At 40.7% G+C, this 18,221-nt stretch overlaps 1 protein-coding gene across 2 annotated transcripts in view; it reads left to right on the forward strand.

Moving 5' to 3' along the window:
* Positions 1 to 18,221, forward strand: part of CRPPA (CDP-L-ribitol pyrophosphorylase A) — a 193,317-nt gene that overhangs the window by 135,768 nt on the left and 39,328 nt on the right. The window contains exon 10 of one of the 2 annotated variants that reach the window (XM_084621301.1): positions 13,147 to 13,262. The exons of the other annotated variant lie outside the window; for it this stretch is intronic. Within the exon in view, the coding sequence (XP_084477427.1) occupies positions 13,147 to 13,262 (116 nt within the window). The remainder of the gene's footprint in view (positions 1 to 13,146; positions 13,263 to 18,221) is intronic. 2 annotated transcript variants of the gene reach the window in all.

The following is an 18,221-nucleotide window of genomic DNA, read 5'->3' on the forward strand; positions in this document are numbered from 1 at the left end:
ATGAGAGGGACAGGTAGGTGGGATCGCATACTCACCAAAGCAGCCACGGCTCCAGCATGGAAAAAATGGACCAGGAAGAATAGATCAGTGAAAGGCTATAAAGAGAAGGACACTAGCCACCCAACTCAGGGGGTAAGTCCCCAGGGAACAAAGAGAAGGGCTTGTGGGACCACAGATCCCTCCCCATCCAAGTCTTAGAATGGGTCCTGAGTGCTCTGGGAAAAGTTGCAGGGCTCTTAAACAGCCCTCATCCTTCCCAATTTGAACAGAAGGGCTCTGGTAATGAGTCCCACCCGCATGAGAATGGGACCAAGAAGGGGGAGGAATCAGAGAGAGGACTTTCCTGAGGGCTTCAGGCTCTATAGAAGGCAAGCCGCAAAAGGCCTCAAAGCCACAACAGAGCTCCTACACCTGCAAAGCATGCAAAGAGCAAAGAAATCAAAAAAGGGGAAGAAAAATTGCAAAAAATCTTGGTATGAGCCCTCTGGCTCCTCTTTCTTCTTCTCCATTGAGGAAGGCGAACTATGGGACTCTGAATCCAAACAGGACTGCGGGAGGGAACACGAGCTTTTTCCCCCTGTGAGAAATTTGAGGCCATGTTCAGAAGGGCTGTCTCCACGATTCAGATCCAACCTGAACAGGTTCTTGAGAGCAAGCCTCAGGGTAAATTTTGCCCCTCAAAATCCTTCCCTGAGACTACAATTCCCCTGCAGTCTGCCTTTGAGGACATGGTCAGGGATGAATGGAACAAGCCTGATTAGGGCAAGCACATTAATAAAAATGACCTCAGGTTCTATAAAGGAACCAAAGGCCTCTATTTCTGAGGTACCTCAGGTAGGTGCCACTGTAGTGTTTCTGGCAAGGGATACAGTCATTCTCTCAGAAGAGGAATGCTTTCCTAAGGACCCAATAGACAGAGAAGTAGAGACCACTCTCAAGAAGGACTCTGAGTCCTCCTTGGTCTCTCTGAGTGTCTGTAGCACCTACCTTCTTTGCAAGGGCATCTCTTTCCTGGCTGGCAGATCTCAAAGCCCTAAAGGACAGAGATCATCCTGACTTTTGACTCCATTTTAAAGAAAATCTCCCTAGCAACAGCATTCACTGCTGATGCCTCAATGAATGCAATGAAGTTCTCAGCCAGGGCCCTGGCTTCCAGCTCAGAAACCAGGTGTCATCTATGGTTCCGACCCTGGAAGTTGGATACTCATTCTAAGCAGGTCCTATTCTTTGTCAAGTTTACAGGTTCCCTCCTTTTCAGAGAAAAGCTAGACAAGGTAGTGGCTGATAATGCTGCAAAATCTGAGCAGTCCCTCCCATTGTCATGAAGTGCCCTCAGGAGAGAGTACAGCTCCTTTCGGGCCTCAACCTCACAGAAGTACCAGTGAAGGGACAATAGATTATCCAAAAGAAAGTCACGGATGTGAGGTTTGGGGAGAGAGCCCAGAGGGAGCTCTGCTCCCACCCATAAAAGTCACTTTATGACAAAGATCGCATAGACCTCTGCTCAGAGCTGAAACTAGGGAGCAGAATTTCCTATTTCCCTCTAGAATGGTTTGCATCAACCACGTGTCCAAAACTGTAGTGCTGTGGCATCTAACTTGGGGTGCTAAAAGGAGGCTTAAGCTTATCAGAATTCTGCAGTTGGTCTTCTGTGCTTTTTGAAGAAGAGAGAGTTCAATCAAAACTGACCTTCCCTGCTGGAGAAATATCCTGTACTAATAGGGAAAAATAGTTTCTTATTTAGAAAAGCAGCAAAGGTACAATAGCATCTTTTTTCAGCAAAAAATCCCTAAGAACTGTTTTGTATGTAGACATTAAGGCAGACTTTGCCCTTAGTGACACCTTAGTAAGCTGACTGGGGCTGGTTCGCCATTCCCGGCCAATGGGAGCTGCGGAAAGCAGCAGCCAGCACATCCTTCTGAAACTCTCCGGAGTTGGACTGATTTACTCCAGGCATCCCCGCCCCCCCTCCCTCCTCACTACCAGAGAGGGAAACACTGAGCCCAGCAAGGCAAAGGAGGTGTCTTCCACACGACTTCATTTTTGTGATAGTACGCTTTCTGAACAAAGCATGTTGTTATTTGCAAATACTCAGAGCACTAAGTATATTTAAGAATGTGTAGTTGTTGCGGGGAGATTAAAAAAAAGGAATGGTTAGGACCTAAATTATGAATTTATCTGTAATTGTTACTATGCTTGAAATGACTGATCAAGGCACATAGGTATGGGCTTAAGTCCCTTTGCTTTTAATGTTGCTTAAAGGAAGCATTGGAGAGTTCGTTGCTAGCTCTCACAATTTTTTCCTCCCACAAATGACAAGATTTTAGCCAGGGCTGGAGCCAGTTTTGCAATGATGTGAGTTCTAGCCCTCTCACGAATTTCAGGCCTGCCTTGGGGAAAACTACCTCTGATTGGGTGCTTTCCTTCACTCCTGGGGATGTCAGGACCCTAACAAGAGCAGTCGGGACCAAGGGTCAGAGCAGGGGCAAACCTGCGGCGGGGAGTAGCGGAGGAGCGCATGGTCTGGTTCCAGGCCAGGAATGATACCAGCGGTCAAAGGCACTTAACTCTCTTGGACTCCTCTGAAGGTTTCAGGGTCCAAGTCAGGAGACGAAATCCAAATCAAGCTGAGGTCAGTACGAGGAGCAGGAGTGGTCGTGGCAGCTATAGGAGATCCACATGGTTGCTTGGAAACTTCTCGGAATGCCCCTTTGGCTCACTGCCCTATATAAACCTATCAGAAGCCATGAGGCTGCTGGCTATCAGACCTCCTGAGGTGACGCTACCCAGGGTCTGTGTCCACTGTGGGTCATGGGCAGTGGAATGGAAGCTGATTACAGCTACCATGGGGTTTCAGCATGGAGATGCCAGCTCCCTGGTGACTGCAGCTTGGGTTCTAGACCTGAGCAAATGAAGAGCAGCCAATCAGAGCTGCTGCAGGAAGCAGGTAGAGTGTCTGTTCCCTCCCCTCAGTAGCCAACACCATTCTCTGAGAAGGAGGGGTAAGCTAAAGAATTAGGTTAGGATGGCACTGCTCCTTTCTTCTCCTGTGAATGACAAGACAGCTTCTCCCACCTTCCTTTTCCCTCCTTGCAACACCGGTGGGCAGGGCCGGCTTTAGTTTTTTTGCTGCCCCAAGCAAAAAATTTGCCGCCCCAAGCTCAGGTGGGGTTGAGGCTCGCAGGTGGTGCTGGAAGAGTGATGTCACCTTCTCCCAGCGCCTGCAGGGACTTTCCCCGCCCAGCTGTGCAGAGAAACCCCGCTATAAGGGGTGGCACAAGGCGCAGATGAAATGGCGCAGGCCCGGCTCCCTGGCAGGACTTGCCCTCTCCTCCCCATGTAGCGGCTGGGCCCTGGCAGCTCAACGTCCCGGGGCTGGGGCTTCCCCTTCCCGCTGCAGCCGGGGGTGTGGTGCCCTCGCCCCGTCTAAGTGGCGCAGCTCCGGGAGCGCAACTGCCCTGAAAAAAAAGGATGGCCGGAATGCCGCCCCTGGAAATGGGCTGCCCCAAGCACGTGCTTGCTTTGCGGGTGCCTAGATCTGGTCCTGCCCCTGGAGCAGAGGTGAGGCAGGGAGGACAGAACTGATGTGGGGGCAGGTGCGAGTAGAGCAGAACTGATGTGGGAGCTATGGGGACAGGACTGATTTGGCAGGCAGATGTGGGGGTGAGACCTCGTGCAGCAGGGACCATAATCACTTTATATGCATTTGGGTGAGTTAGTGACACTAATTGTCACATACACACACTCGGAGGGATGAGGGTGATGAGGTCAAAAATTAAGACACACCAAACTACACAATGTTCTTTTTAAAAATAAACCTCATGATTTTTGGGCCACCTCTCATGCTCTGGGTCTGACTCAGGATTTTTTTTGGCAATTCTGGAACTGAGTGTTCCACTAATGAGTTTGGCTGGGTGGCACAAGAGGATGTACAGCTAAATGTCTGTAGTCCTGCAGAATAATAGAAATTATAAGGACTGGCTTTAGATCAGCTTCCCCATCACCCTGTTAGTTAAGCATTGTTTCCTTTCCCTTATGGGTATTAATTAGTGCGTCTATCGAGAACTCTACATCTGTAAACGTTACACAGCAGACAATAAATTACCTGGTGCATTACAACTGTGGAATCTTAATAAAGGAATGCAAGTGCTCAGATGAAGCATCCCACAAACAAACTTTCCACTGTGATTATGAATTGCCAATGTGAGTAAGAGATGAGCTGCTGAGAGAAATAATTGGTAATCTTTTAGGTTTTCACTAAATAATTATCCAATTTTTTTTGTCTTGGAAAGGTCAGAGAGTTGCTCAATTTGTTTCCACTATTAGTGTTTCTAGGAGTTTAACAAGCTCTACAGAAAATGATGAGATTACTATTTTTTGTCTCTACACATGACCTTTTTAGACTTGTTTCAACTATCAAACTTTTAATTGCCAATTGAGAATTCTCCCACCACCTTGTCAGCCAAAATGATCAAGGCATATAGACTTGTCATAAAAATAATGTTGTGACTACCCAGTTTATAAACTTGCTTTCTTACTCATGAAGTTTAAACAAGGTTATGCTACCTAGATTTTTTTTTATAGTGTGTATTGTTCTGAATCTTGAGATTTTTAGAGAAGGAAATGTGGAAAAAAATGCTTTTGAGAGCTGTAATTCCAGGATAAATAGAAGAAAGGAAAATATACAGCACATAAAGATGGCAAGCTGCAAAAATGTGTCTGTTGTAATTATGTTTGATAGTTTAATGAGATAGGAAATAAACACTGAATTGGAACAGTTTGTGAAAATAAATAAGGAGAGTATCAAATTTGAGCTGTTTCATCTTCAAATCTGTAAGTAGTTACTCTGAAATATTTTCAATACACTGAAAGGTTTTAGTATTGGATTGTTACCTCTTAATAGGAGAAATACATAGATATTTAAAATAACAGACTTATAGGAAAAAAATCAGCAGTTGCCAACAAATTATTTTTAGCTATGTTGTTTTTTTGCATTTTACTCAGCATGAACAATGGAATCCAGTGATGTCAGTCTCACTTGTTCATGGGCACTTTCACTTCAGATTGTTGGTGCTGTAGTGTTTGGTTTAAACCTTCATTTGTGCTCCTTCAGTACTGGAGGTACACGGGGACCAGACCAGGAAGATTAAAAACAAATCAGTTCATTGAACCCAAACTGAATTTGCAGGTGAACTATTTGGTTGTGGCAGACTTTTTTTAAACCAATAAATAGCTGTATACACTGAACCAAGTGCTTAAACTAATACAATGTACAGATTTGTTATTTATATTTTTATGTAAATATGTACAGTAAGTGGGAAGAATCCTCATTTTTGGATATGGTATTTTTATCTTTACTGTCTGTATTTTTTCTTTGTAGACTATTACTGAAATCTGTCTTGTACTGAGTGTCTTTTTTTATATCCACATAAATGAAAAAGAGCTGGTTGTAACACTTTTTCCTCACTAACTTGAGATGAATCACACTTTTTCTCTGCTTCCATAGAGCAGTTAACATTTTGATCAAATTATAAACCTTTATTTGGTTTCCAGTACTTGTATTCTCAACCCTATAGATTGCCCATTGAACTGTGAATATAAATTTCAATTTCAATACAGTTTAGAGTATTTTAGTAACTTTATCGCCTCACCAACTGGTTACAGATGAAAATACTATTCCTAACAATGACAATTTTTCTCAGTTGCAGGGGGAGTTCATGATCAGCTCCATGGTGAAAAGCAATGGTTAGTTATGTTGAGATAGTCAGGCTCAATGTACGTGACATCTCATCTAAACATCCTTTTGCTAATAAACCCATCAATCTCTAAAATCTGGGCATAGCTAGGGAGAGAATATTATAGATGATACTCTGTTTAATCCGTAACTGGTAAATTTTCACCACTCTAGTCATTTTAAAATTGAGTTTTCATGTCCCTAAAAATTCACATTAAGACATTTTTCTGTTTCCTTCTGGATTCAGTTGAATTTCTGCACTGACTTTACTGTAGCATGCCTATGCAATCTTGATTTGTTTCAGGCAGTATTAGTAATAATTTCCATTAATTTCATTGTACCAAACACTAAATGTATTAAATAAAATAGTATAAACTTTTAAAACCTAAACAACAAGAGGTTGTACCATTTAACCTCTTTTTCTGATTTATATTTCTGAGTTTTTATCATGGGGTTTTTGTTGTCATATTTCCTGTGTTTAACTGCAGGGCTTATGAAATGCTTCAACCATTTAAATGTACAGGGACAAATCCCCCACTAAACTATGTAGTGGCAGTGTGGCTGTTACTGCAGCCATAAGTCTATGGTAGTTCTTGAAATTCCTGCATAGAGGATGGAGCCATCAGATTTACACTGTAGCAGTTCCACCTGGCTTTTGTCAACTCTTCCCTCTGGAAACTGAGGGAGAGCATCAGGTTGTCCTCAGGAGACTCCCTTACAAGCTCTGACCTAGAGGGCACTCCTTGGGGGGCGGGAAGGGTATGGCGGGAGCTAGGCTGCAGCTTGTAGCACTTTGGAGATTCTGAGCAGTGCTGCTGTCCATAAGCAGGGAGGGATGCGCTGCTGTAATTTAGACAGCCTTGCTATACTATTGGGTATAAAATATGTATAGTTACATTTGTAACAAAAACGATTTAATTTAAAATTACTTCCATGTTCAGAAACTTCTGTATAGTTTTTATAGAAGAAAAGGATATTGGTTAGGACATTTTCAGTTACATTTCAATATGAACAAATTTCTTTAAGGTATTTCCTATCAGATGCTTGGATTAAAAAAAAAAATGGAAATACTTCATTATCATTCATAGAATTTCCAACATTCACAGTCTGAACTAATTATATTGATTTTAAAACATTCGTATGAACTGATATTTGTTTTGGCCACTTTTATCCGTACTTTTAAATAATGTTTACTCTATATTATTCCGTGCAATGTAATTTCCCACCAGTTCAGAAAAGTCATTCTTTTTAGAATTAAGAGGCACAGACTCATTACTTTGCAATGTGCTAAGTAAATATACTTGATTTATAACTGTAACTGTGTTTTGATCCTTGAATTTCCACCAAGCAGAATCTTTTTTTTTTTTTGTAGAAGAATAAAAGTAAATTGTTTACATTGGAATTTGATTCAACCTGTGTGGTACTGGCAACAGCATGCATATTCATTTTTTGGCAGAGCTTTTGCCTTTGACTTTGTTACTTATTCAATGTTTCCATGCATATGCATGTGCCTGCACAGTATCTCTTACTCAAACACCCCCCCTCCCAAAAAAAAACAACCAAACCTGTTCCATACTTCTCCTACCCATACCCAACAACCCTCCAGGTTCACTCCCAGGCTCCGTCCCTCTCCCTAAGCTGCTCTGTTATCCTTGACTTCCCCAAGCCTTTGCACTGCTTCTGAGGGATGCAGGAGATATGTTTCTGTATTGTAGTTTCAATGAATTACTGAATGAATAGGGTCTACTCTGCATCTCTTCAGAAGACATGAAGATTATCTACACTATCTTACCCTCCACCTCCCCCCATGACACACACTCAATCATGTTCATGCTCAGTTTAACCCTCCTAACCCCAATCTTCCATTGTCAAGGGTCTCTATCTAGGGCCAGATTCTTCTACCCTGACCTTGCAAAAATAGTATAATTGAAATCAGTTGAACTACTGTGAGGTACTACTCAATCTGGCCACAGCCACTATTCTTCTAGTGGAAGTGGCCGTAGAGTTGTCTTGATCTAGACTTCCACTGACAGCTGCTGGCCTCCACCCAGGGTCTGCTGAAACCTAGTGGGCAAAGAAGCTAGTAGGATTATAGCCTCAGCCAAGGCACCACCCACAGGAGCCCTGATTGGAGGATTGCCCGGCTCCATTGATTGGTCCAACCATACTATTTAAGCCAGAAGGAGGTACAGGAAGTTGTCAAGCAACAAGGTGCTTTTCGGTTGTGGCTGCATTGGTCCCTGCTTGTGCCCACTTCGTACACCCAACCATATTCTTCTTTTCTGCTCCACTCTTGGCTCCTGCCTCACTCCTGTCCGCACCCTACTCCTGCTCTGTGCCTGATCCTTGCCTCTCCTCTGCTTCCTACCCTTACACCTAGGATGATCAGATGTCCCAATTTTATAGGGACAGTCCTGATATTTGGGGGTTTTTCTTATATAGGCTCTTATTACCCTCCACCCCATCCCTATTTTTCACACTTGCTATCTGGTCACCCTACTTACACCTCATCTCCAATCATCATTTACCAGTCCTGGCTCTGACTTCTGACCCTGACTCTGGCTTAATCCCTGGCTCTGGTAATTGGTAGTTGATTCTGGTGCTAACCCCTGGCTTTGTTCCCCAACCTGGCTGCATGCTCTGCCAATTAGAGCGGACTCCTGCTCTGACTACTAGGCCAGACTGCCTACTTCCCAGTCCATCATAGCAGGATTCTTTTTGGAGTTTGTCACTATCACTCCTCAGTTGGCTGAATGGTCATTACTGAGACTGCACCACTGCATCTATTTTTAAATAGAGAGAGTCAGCACTGCTTTTTTTTTTTTTTTTAAGATTTTTAGAACCAACCATAATAAGATCTTGGCATGATGGATGGGACAATTATTGTTTTATCAGGGATAGATGGGACACTGAAAATGTTTTTGACCTGTAGTATTTCCTCAGTGAGATTAAAATACAAAGTTCAATATATACAATCTTCAAATAAATATTGGAAATTATGAATGTGTGTTGTGGTGCTCAAAGTTCAGCAACCTGAATTTACCAATAGTCAAAGTGACGATTCTATTGACCTGAAAATATTAATAGTAGTTCCTAATGGAAAGCTTAGTGTAAATAAGCTCAGAATGACTAAAGTGGTGCAAATTATACTCCATCTACTTTCTGGTGAACTTATTTAACACATCTCTGTGGTAGGTAAATGTGTCATACTATGAACGTTAAGAGGGCCCTATTAGAAATCAGGAACAAAAATAGTTCAGGAAAATGCATCTTCCCCCAAACTTTTATTTATTGTTATATAGGCTTGCAAATATGGTATAAGAAAGAGATTAATATCTCAAGAATTAGTTTCACATGTACATTTTCAGGAGACCGAAGGAAGAGATTAGAGGATGACAATGTTTGGGGCCCAGTCTGGTAAGCCCATATTCTCATAAGTGGTCCCGGTGGAGTCAGTGAAGTAAATAAGATGACGCACAGGAGTGAAGGTTTGTAGAATCAGGCCCTGGGTTACTCCAGGGATCCCATAGTTTGGGGGAGGGAAAGGGGGTTTGGCTTGTTTATATTTATTAAAGGCACCTGAGCCAAGGTCAGTAGTGCTGGCTCATGGACAGAGTAATAGTTAAGGGCAAAGTATTTGTTTCTCTTTTGTGGAAGATGTTGAGGTATGGTACTGCATTCTTGTGTCAAATCAAAATAGAAAGTGTTCCAGAGCTTGCCAACATTATAGTACTATTTTCCAAACTGAATTAGCAAAGAACGTAACCTAAGACTGTTCCTTACAGCTATGTAGAACAAATGCTTTCAGTATGCATTTTAAACATTATTAAATATCTATAAATTAAATATTAATTTGTACAAGTTGATGGCCCTTTTTAAATTGTTGACAAGATACTGATGACAACTAATATTTGTTCTTTTTAATGAAAAGAGTAAATATGCAAGTCTTCCTGTTTGTAGAGCTATTGTGCTGCATAATCTCAAGGAGAGACAGCAATATGAATACATGGGTCACAGTACAAACATAATAAGTAATGAGATTTTAGTATGTCTTACATAAACAAAGAATGATGCTTGAAAAGGACAGACGGAAATTCCTCATTTCCTATGTTTGCATTGCTACAATACCTACACTGGTCTGGATTAGTTTCCTAATGTGAAATGCTAATAAAAGATCCTTTATGCCAAAAAGAAAAAAAAACTGTAAAGAGTAGAAATAAATTCACAATGAAGAGAGATGAAGTGTGAGGTCCCCCAAGGATTTGTACTGGAATCTTTGCTGTTCAACACATTCATAAATGATCTAGAAAAGGGGGTAAACTGTGAGGTGAAAAAGTGTGGAGACAATACTAAATTACTCAAGATAGTCAAGTCCAAAGCTGACTGAAGAGTTGCAAAGAGATCTCACAAAACTGGGTGAGAGGGGAACAAAATGGCGGATGAAATTAAAATGTTGATAAATGCAAAATAATGTACATTGGAAAACATAATCCCAACTGTATATACCAAATGATAGGGTCTAAATGAACTGTTACCACTCAAGACAGATCTTGGAGTCTTTGTGGATAGTTCTCTGAAAATATCTGCTCTGTGTGAAGCAGCAGTCAAAAAATCTAACAATGTTAGGAACTATTAGGAAAGAGATAGATAATAAGACAGAAATCATAATACAACTCTATATAGCCATGGTATGCCCACACCTTGAACATTGCCATGCAGTTCTGGTTGCCCCATCTCAAAAAAGATTAGAATTGGAAAACATATGAGAAGGGCAACAAACATGATTTGGGTTATGGAATAGCCGCTTCCATATGAGGAGAGATTAAAAAGACTGGGATTGCTCAGTTTAGAAAAGACACAACTAATAAGGGGTATGATAGAGGTCTATATAATCATGAATGGTTTGAGAAGAAGTGTTATTTACCCCTTCACATAACACAAGAACCAGGGTCACCCAATTAATTTAATAGGCAGCACGTTTAAAACAAACAGAAGGAATTATTTCTTCACACGTACACCATCAACCTGTGGAACTTGTTTCCAGGGTATGTTGTGTAGGCCAAAAGTACAAATGGGTTAAAAAACTAATTAGACAAGTTCCTAGAGGAGAGGTCCATAAGTGTCTATTAGCCAAGATGATCAGGGACACAACCCCATGCTCCGGGTGTCCTTAAACCTCTGAGAGCCAGAAGCTGGGACTGGATGGCAGAGGATGGATCACTCAATAAATTGTCCTGTTCTGTTATTCCCTTTGTGACTGGTTGGGTCACAGAAACACCCTTAGGACTGCCACCTGATGTGCTGAGACTACCTCTGAGCCCATTTTCCATGGCAGCTTGGGATATCAGAAGCCTGCCTTCTTGAGCCAGACATGCTAGCCTGTTGCAAACACAGACGCAGGTCTGACACATGTCCCCCAAAAGCTGCAGACTTAACTGAAAACAGCTTAAGAAGTGCTCCTGTCTCTAGCACCCAGATATCCAGTTCCCAATGGGATCCAAACCCCAATAAATCAGTTTTACTCTGTATAAAGCTTATACAGGGTAAACTCATAAATTGTCCATCCTCTATAACACTGATAGAGAGATATGCACAGCCGTTTGCGCCCCCAGGTATTAGTCATTATCTCTGGGTTCAGTAGTAAGCAAAAAGTTATTTTATTAAAGTATAAAAAGTAGGATTTAAGTGGTTCCAAGTAATAACAGACAGAACAAAGTAAGTTACCAAGCAAAACAAAACAAAAACATGCAAGTCTAAGCCTAATACAGTAGGAAACTGAATACAGATAATATCTCACCCTCAGAGATGTTCCAATAAGCTTCTTTCACAGACTAGATTCCTTTCTAGTCTGGGCCCAATCCTTTCCCTTGGTACAGTCCTTGTTCCACCTCAGGTGGTAGCTAGGGGATTTCATATCACTGCAGCCCCTTTGTTCTGTTCCACCCCCTTATATAGTTTTGGCACAAGGCGGGAATCTTTTGTCTCTCTGGGTCCCCACCCATCCTTCTAATGGAAAAGCACCAGGTTTAAGATAGATTCCAGTACCAGGTGACATGGTCACATGTCCTGTGAGACCCCAAGCCTTCATTCTTCCCAGCCTGACTCACAGAAAGGCTTGCAAGTAAACAGAGCCATCTACAGCAATTGTCCTGGTTAATGGGAACCATCAAGATTCCCAACCACCATTAATGACCCACACGTTGCATAATTACAGTAGGACCTCAGAGTTATATTTCATATTTCTAGTGTCAGATACAAGAATGATACATTCATACGAATAGGATGAACACACTCAGTAGATTATAAACTTTGTAATGATACGTTAGAAGAGACCTTTTGCATGAAGCTTATTCACACTCATTAGCATATTTTCATAAACTAATATGGAGTGCAACGTCACACCCTCTAAAGCATGTGATGCTGGCCACTGTCGGAAGACAGGATACTGTGCTAGATGGACTGTTGGTCAAACCCAGTATGGCCATTCTTTATGTTCTTATAACATTACCTTTTGTGAAATTTAAAAAGGAGTGATTTTTCCCTTTGTTTTCTTTTATACAAATTGTTATACAATCTTTTCTGGAGAATAAATGAATGTTCCCTAAAACAAAAGCTAAAAGTGTTTCTGAACCATATTTTCATATAAAAGGATTTATTGTAGTAATTGACATGGTGAAGTGTAAGAATACCTTCAATATTTTAAATTGTTTTTTACTATCTACTGACAAAGGATATAAGTAAAGTCTATGCACACATTGTGTGCTGCCAAATATGCCTTGACTTCTTGAAACTTGAATTTATAGTAATAAATACTGTATGAAACTTATGGATAATAATAGATTTATAATGAAGTACCAAAAATCATGAAACAAACATAAAATGCAGGAGACATATTAGTGATTCAGGTTATATTTTTGAAAAGCACCACCTAAGTCCCATATTCAGAAGCAACTTAGGAGCCTAAGGCCTGCTTTACATGTAAAATTTAGGTCAACCTAACTATGTTGCTCATGGATGTGGAAAGATCACACCCCTGAGAGAGATGGTTAGGCTGACCTAAGCCCCAGTGTAGACAATGGTAGATTGATGGAAGAATTCTTCCATCAACCTAGCTCCCACCTCTCAAGGGGATAGATTTACTACAGTGGTGGAAAAAACCCTTTCTGTTGCAGTAGCAAGTGTCTGTAGCACTTGTAGTGAAGACATACCTAAGTCTTGTTGCTGGTCAATGGGACTTAAGCTCCTAAGGGCCTGTCACATTTGAAAATGGGACAGAGACTCCTTTGAAAATTTTACTCATTGTGTTAAACTGTGTATTGTAAAGTTATATTAGCTTCCACATATTTACTATCAATGAAGAAGTTTTGAGGACTAGTATTATTTGATGTGTAATACCTTCTCATCCAATGCAGTGGCACCTCTTGGAGCAGAAGAGAGTGATGGAGGTAGCAGTAGTTCCTCTTCTTGTCCTGCAAGGGAAATCAATGGCTCCTATTTCACTGATCCTTGGTCTACACTACAGACTTTGGTCAGTATAACTGCATCACTTAGGGATGTGGAAAATCTGACCTAATACAGAGTGTAGTGTGTATTGCCTTACATCAGTGGGAGATGCTCTCCTGTTGGTGGAGGTAGCGTCTTCACTAAGCACCACAGTGGCACTATAAGTATAGACAAGCCCTCGGTGACAGTACTTTAGAGGGGAACAGAAGAGTCTGCAAACTGGATCCCATTTGTCCAAAACCTTTCATTACCCAGTTTCTGTATAGTGAGGAGGAAACAACTGACCTTTCACATTAAGCACCCCCATCTTCCCCACAGCTGTTGGTACATGTATTGATTTGCATGAGAGACGAGAGGAGAGGGCATAGTACTCAAAGAGGAAGCTTCATCCTCATTTGGATCAAGAGAAATGAAGGTTTTGGTTTTAAGAAGACTTACATTCATGAGTTTGAACCTTGAGCTTTTGGATGTTGCTATTTGTCAGTATTCTCCACTGCTTTCTTCCAAAAATAGTCTGTGACCTGATTATCCTCCCACTTAAACTGGTCTTTCAGTTGCCAAAATTCACCCCCTTCCCTTTTGGTACCTGTTTAGGGAAGAGGGTGAGAGGTTCTGGTTTCATGATCTAATGCATAGGTTTGCAACCTGGAGGTTGCAACCAACCTGTTTTCCCCATATTGCTATAGGGGAAGGAGGTCCCAGCTAGATGGGAAGGAGGGTTCTGATCTGAATAAAGGGGTTTGGTTATGAAAAAAGAACCCTGGCTTAGGGAGTAGGGAAGATTTCCAGCAGCTAGCTTGCCTTAGGTGTGGTGGTCCTCAATTTTTTCATATCGAAAGCCCTTTATTCAGACCAGAACCCCCTTCTCATCTAGCTGAGACCTCCTTCCCCTTTAGCAATATGGGGGAAGCAGGTTGGTTGCAACCTCCAGATTGAGAACTTGTGCCTGACCCATCTCCTGACTGCCAGTAACCTTCCTGCAAGCCTTGGATATATTCCTCTATCAGAGTTGTTTCTGGCTCTCAGAATGCTCATTTTTCAGAGTTAATATGCTTCAAGAGAAATAAAGTTGTTCAGATTCTGGTTCAGTACATAAAATTGTAATTTGACACATCTTAATATACAGAGCAGAGACTTGGCCAGGAAGGGAAATAAACATGCTCTCCACCACAGAAATGAAGATGTTGAGATGGTCAAATGGTTGAACACTGATAGGAAACAAAAAGAGGCTGTATAGGATGTAATGTAATGTAGTGCTCCAACTAAAGACAAGTTGAGGGAGAGCCATATCATTAGGATGTCTCTTGGAATGATTGTGGACGAAAGATGAACAAGGGAGAGACTCAGTACCTCAGGAAGGCCGATGTGCATACCTCTCTGTATGATGAGTTTTGGATAAAGGCTATAAATATTGGCCATCCTGAATAGGGAAGTGGCAAATAAGAAGATAAATAAGATTCTGTTGCAGCACAGATCATTCTACTTGTATAATACCTTGCACATACTAAAGCAGTGCAGAGGTTTGTAATTTAATTGCTCTGATAGATTAATTACGATCATGTGCAAGTTAGAAATAAATAAACCTTTTACTTTAACAGAAAATAACTTCAATTTTAATAAAGATAATTGTAACTCTGATGAACACATTTAAGTAATTACAACCAGTACAAATGATATGAAGGTGTTTGTCTACTATTGAATAAATATAAATGCTCAGTTGCTTTACATTTGAAATATTTTAGGGACTTAAGTGGTTTAAGTGATATTGTTTGAAAGACTGAACCAATTTAAGAGCCTCTAAACATCAAACATCCAGTGGAGGAAGGACTCTAAAATATCTCCTAAAAAGTTAACTACTTCAATGCCTTCTGTGCCAAGCCTGGGCCTCGCAAAAACATTTTTGCTGTTTGCCCTGACATGCCTTGAAATACAGTCCATTTCAAGAGGAATGTTACAGTCCTTCATAAGGGCACTCCAAATGGTGATTTAAAAATAAAATTCTCATTTCTCCATTGGGAGACTTAATATGAATTTTATAATCAATTAAAGATTTGTTGCTATTTTAACTACTTCTGCTCCCCTCATGCCTATCCCAATGAAATAATATTCAAGTGTAAGTTTTGCTGGAATAACATTTAAATTAAATATGTTACATGGAGTTAATGTGAAACTCTTGTTCTGAATCTCCTTGTTTCCTGATTCTGCAAGGAGAATATGATTTCCGATCGGTGCAGAAGGTTCCAAACTGTATTGATTGTGCTTTTGTATTGTTGGAGTTTCTAGAGCTTAGTAAACATGTTTGCTATGTCAGAGCCTTACTTATTGAAACTCATGACAAAACTAATTTAAATCACATTGTTACTTTGTGATCAAATATCAAATCTTTGTGTAAATGCTGTACTTAAACATTTCTTGACATCAGAATTTGATGCTTGAATCAAGGGTCACTGATATTGTTATATCCTGGGAAAGGAGACAAATGATAGTTTCATTGATGATACCTTCTGCAGTAGCTAGAAAACAATATTTTATGTGCAGATGTTACATCTTAACTTGCATGTATCTCTAGTGAACTTTTAGATGTAAAGCTTATATTTGTTTAACCCAGTGATGGAAATGAGTCCATTCCAATAACTAGAAATTATTCAGCCACCATTAATTAGTTTTTAGATATCTTTAAAAAAAAGAGACCTGATGACCTTGGTGCATTTCTTCCTCAGCAATGTGGGTGAGTGGGGAGGGGTGAGGCATTCTGGAGGATCAGAAGCATCTGTTCTTAAGAAATAATCCCACCACGGACACCACCTTATTATTATTGTGAGAATATTAAATAGATTCTGTCTTGTTAGAGCCTGACCTTGTCTATTTGTAGACTAGTCAGATTTTGATATTTCTGTGATGGACACACCTCCTTTCTTGTATACTGAATCACAGAAGTCAGAGATGGAAAAACCTTAATAGGTCATCCATTCCATCTCCTTCCCAACAAAGGATTGTTCCTCACAGTACAGGTTGTTATGTTTGTATTACTTCAGTGGTGGTTATAGTGTTCTAATACATCTTGCGTAAATGATATTTTTGATGCTATACTACTCCTGAAAGGCACTTATTTCTCTGAATTTCAGTTTTATTTTTTGGTAGACGTTTATTCAATTAACTTTGAATGGATATTTTTCTTCCTTTAACAGTTTTTATTCCTAATTAGGTCTCTTTCACCTGCTATCCAGCAAATACATTTTTGTCTTTATAAATATTAAAGCACAATAAGAGGCTCACCAGCACCTGGAATGGTGCCTAATAAGGTGTGTAATTTAATTGGCCACTTGTTCCCTTTTAAGTGTGACATGAGAAGACACTCCTCAGTTCAGACACACAAACTTGCAAAAATATTTATGATGCCTGCTAGTGAGTCTCCCATTTGCTGTACAGTCCTCTGCCCCAGCCATACACAGGATACTAGTTCATATTGTTAGGAATGTTCTTCATGCTGTTCCCAGAATACTAATTCATTCCTCCAGATATTCATTGGATCTGTGCACCATTCTGTGATCAGTGCATTCTGCAGGTATAGTGGGAAATAAAAAACAAACTAGAGGGAGTTCTGCTGGAGCAGACTTGGAAGTATAGGAGTAACTTGAATAACTCTCCCACATCAGAGGCAGAGATAGGGTCAGCTGTGGATTCAGAACAGCATTGTACCTGAGGGAAAGTTGAGGGAGAGCCATATCATTAGGATGTCTCTTGGCATGATTGTGGACGAAAGATGAACAAGGGAGAGACTCAGTACCTCAGGAAGGCCGATGTGCATACCTCTCTGTATGATGAGTTTTGGATAAAGGCTATAAATTGCTCCAACCCCATAATCATTCTTTTCAAAGTTATACCAGTGTTCAAAACTTGACCTAGGTACTCAAAGATAGGAGGAGAAAATGCACTTGAGGAAGTTAGCAAAAGTATTTATATACTGGGGATTTAACATAGTATATACTTACCATCCAGTACTTAGACTGGTGTTAATCAGCCTAGGATAGTACAAATCTATGACTCTCCAATCATCATCATCATCATCACTACTACAGGTATTTATAGTACAGGTGGAGGTCTAACCCTGCACCGAACTGAAACTGTACATGTATTTAGTCCAGACTTATGCCCTTCCTGGGATTTGGCTTTACTAGTATCTCAAATAATGAGAAGGATAAATGTGTACACCTTAATTTTTCCCTTTAAACTTTAGCTTTTCCTAGTAGTTTCCTGAAAAGACCATTCTTTCTTAGGTCAAAGAGCAACTATTTCTCTTAGAGGGGTGGACTTAAATCCCACCTGTCACAGTGAGACAGCAGGAATCCGCCAGTGGTTCCAGCACCTGCCAATGAGGTGTGTAAATAGAAGAACGCTGTGAACCCATTATAGGTTCTCATAACTATAGTATCTGGATACCTCTTATGCAGGTTACATGGAGATACTAGCAATTTTGATAACAGAGTAAACACTGTGCTGTGAACAACTTTCAGCTAGGCCAACTTGGAGTCTAATAATTTGAGATGATCTGAGAAAAAAAATGCATCTTTGCAACTTTCTAAAAGTGGTTAGATGTGTGCTTAAGTGTATTTCTGTAGGACATTAATTCCAGAGTACCTGTGATAAAGAATGTTCTACGTTCTTCTGCCCACATTGGAAACCATATGCCACAATGGATTACCATCATGATTATGATTTTTTATTAAACAATGATAAAATATGCCAACAATGATGGAGGTGACTCGGAATTTGCAAGATAAAAAGGGCATAGCTGGAAAGACTTGATTGAATCATAGGACTGGAAGGAACCTTGAGAGGTCACTTACTTAGTCCTGCCTTGAGTGGAGGGGACTAGACCCCCCCCCCATCTTCTCTTTTCTAGACTAAACCCAGTTTTTTCAATTTTCCCTCATTGGTCATGTGTACTAGACCTTTAATCATTTTTGTTGCTCTTCTCTGGACC

This window comes from Lepidochelys olivacea (genome assembly GCF_965140295.1).
Source record: "Lepidochelys olivacea isolate rLepOli2 genome assembly, chromosome: 2".
Lineage (NCBI taxonomy): Eukaryota > Metazoa > Chordata > Testudines > Cheloniidae > Lepidochelys > Lepidochelys olivacea.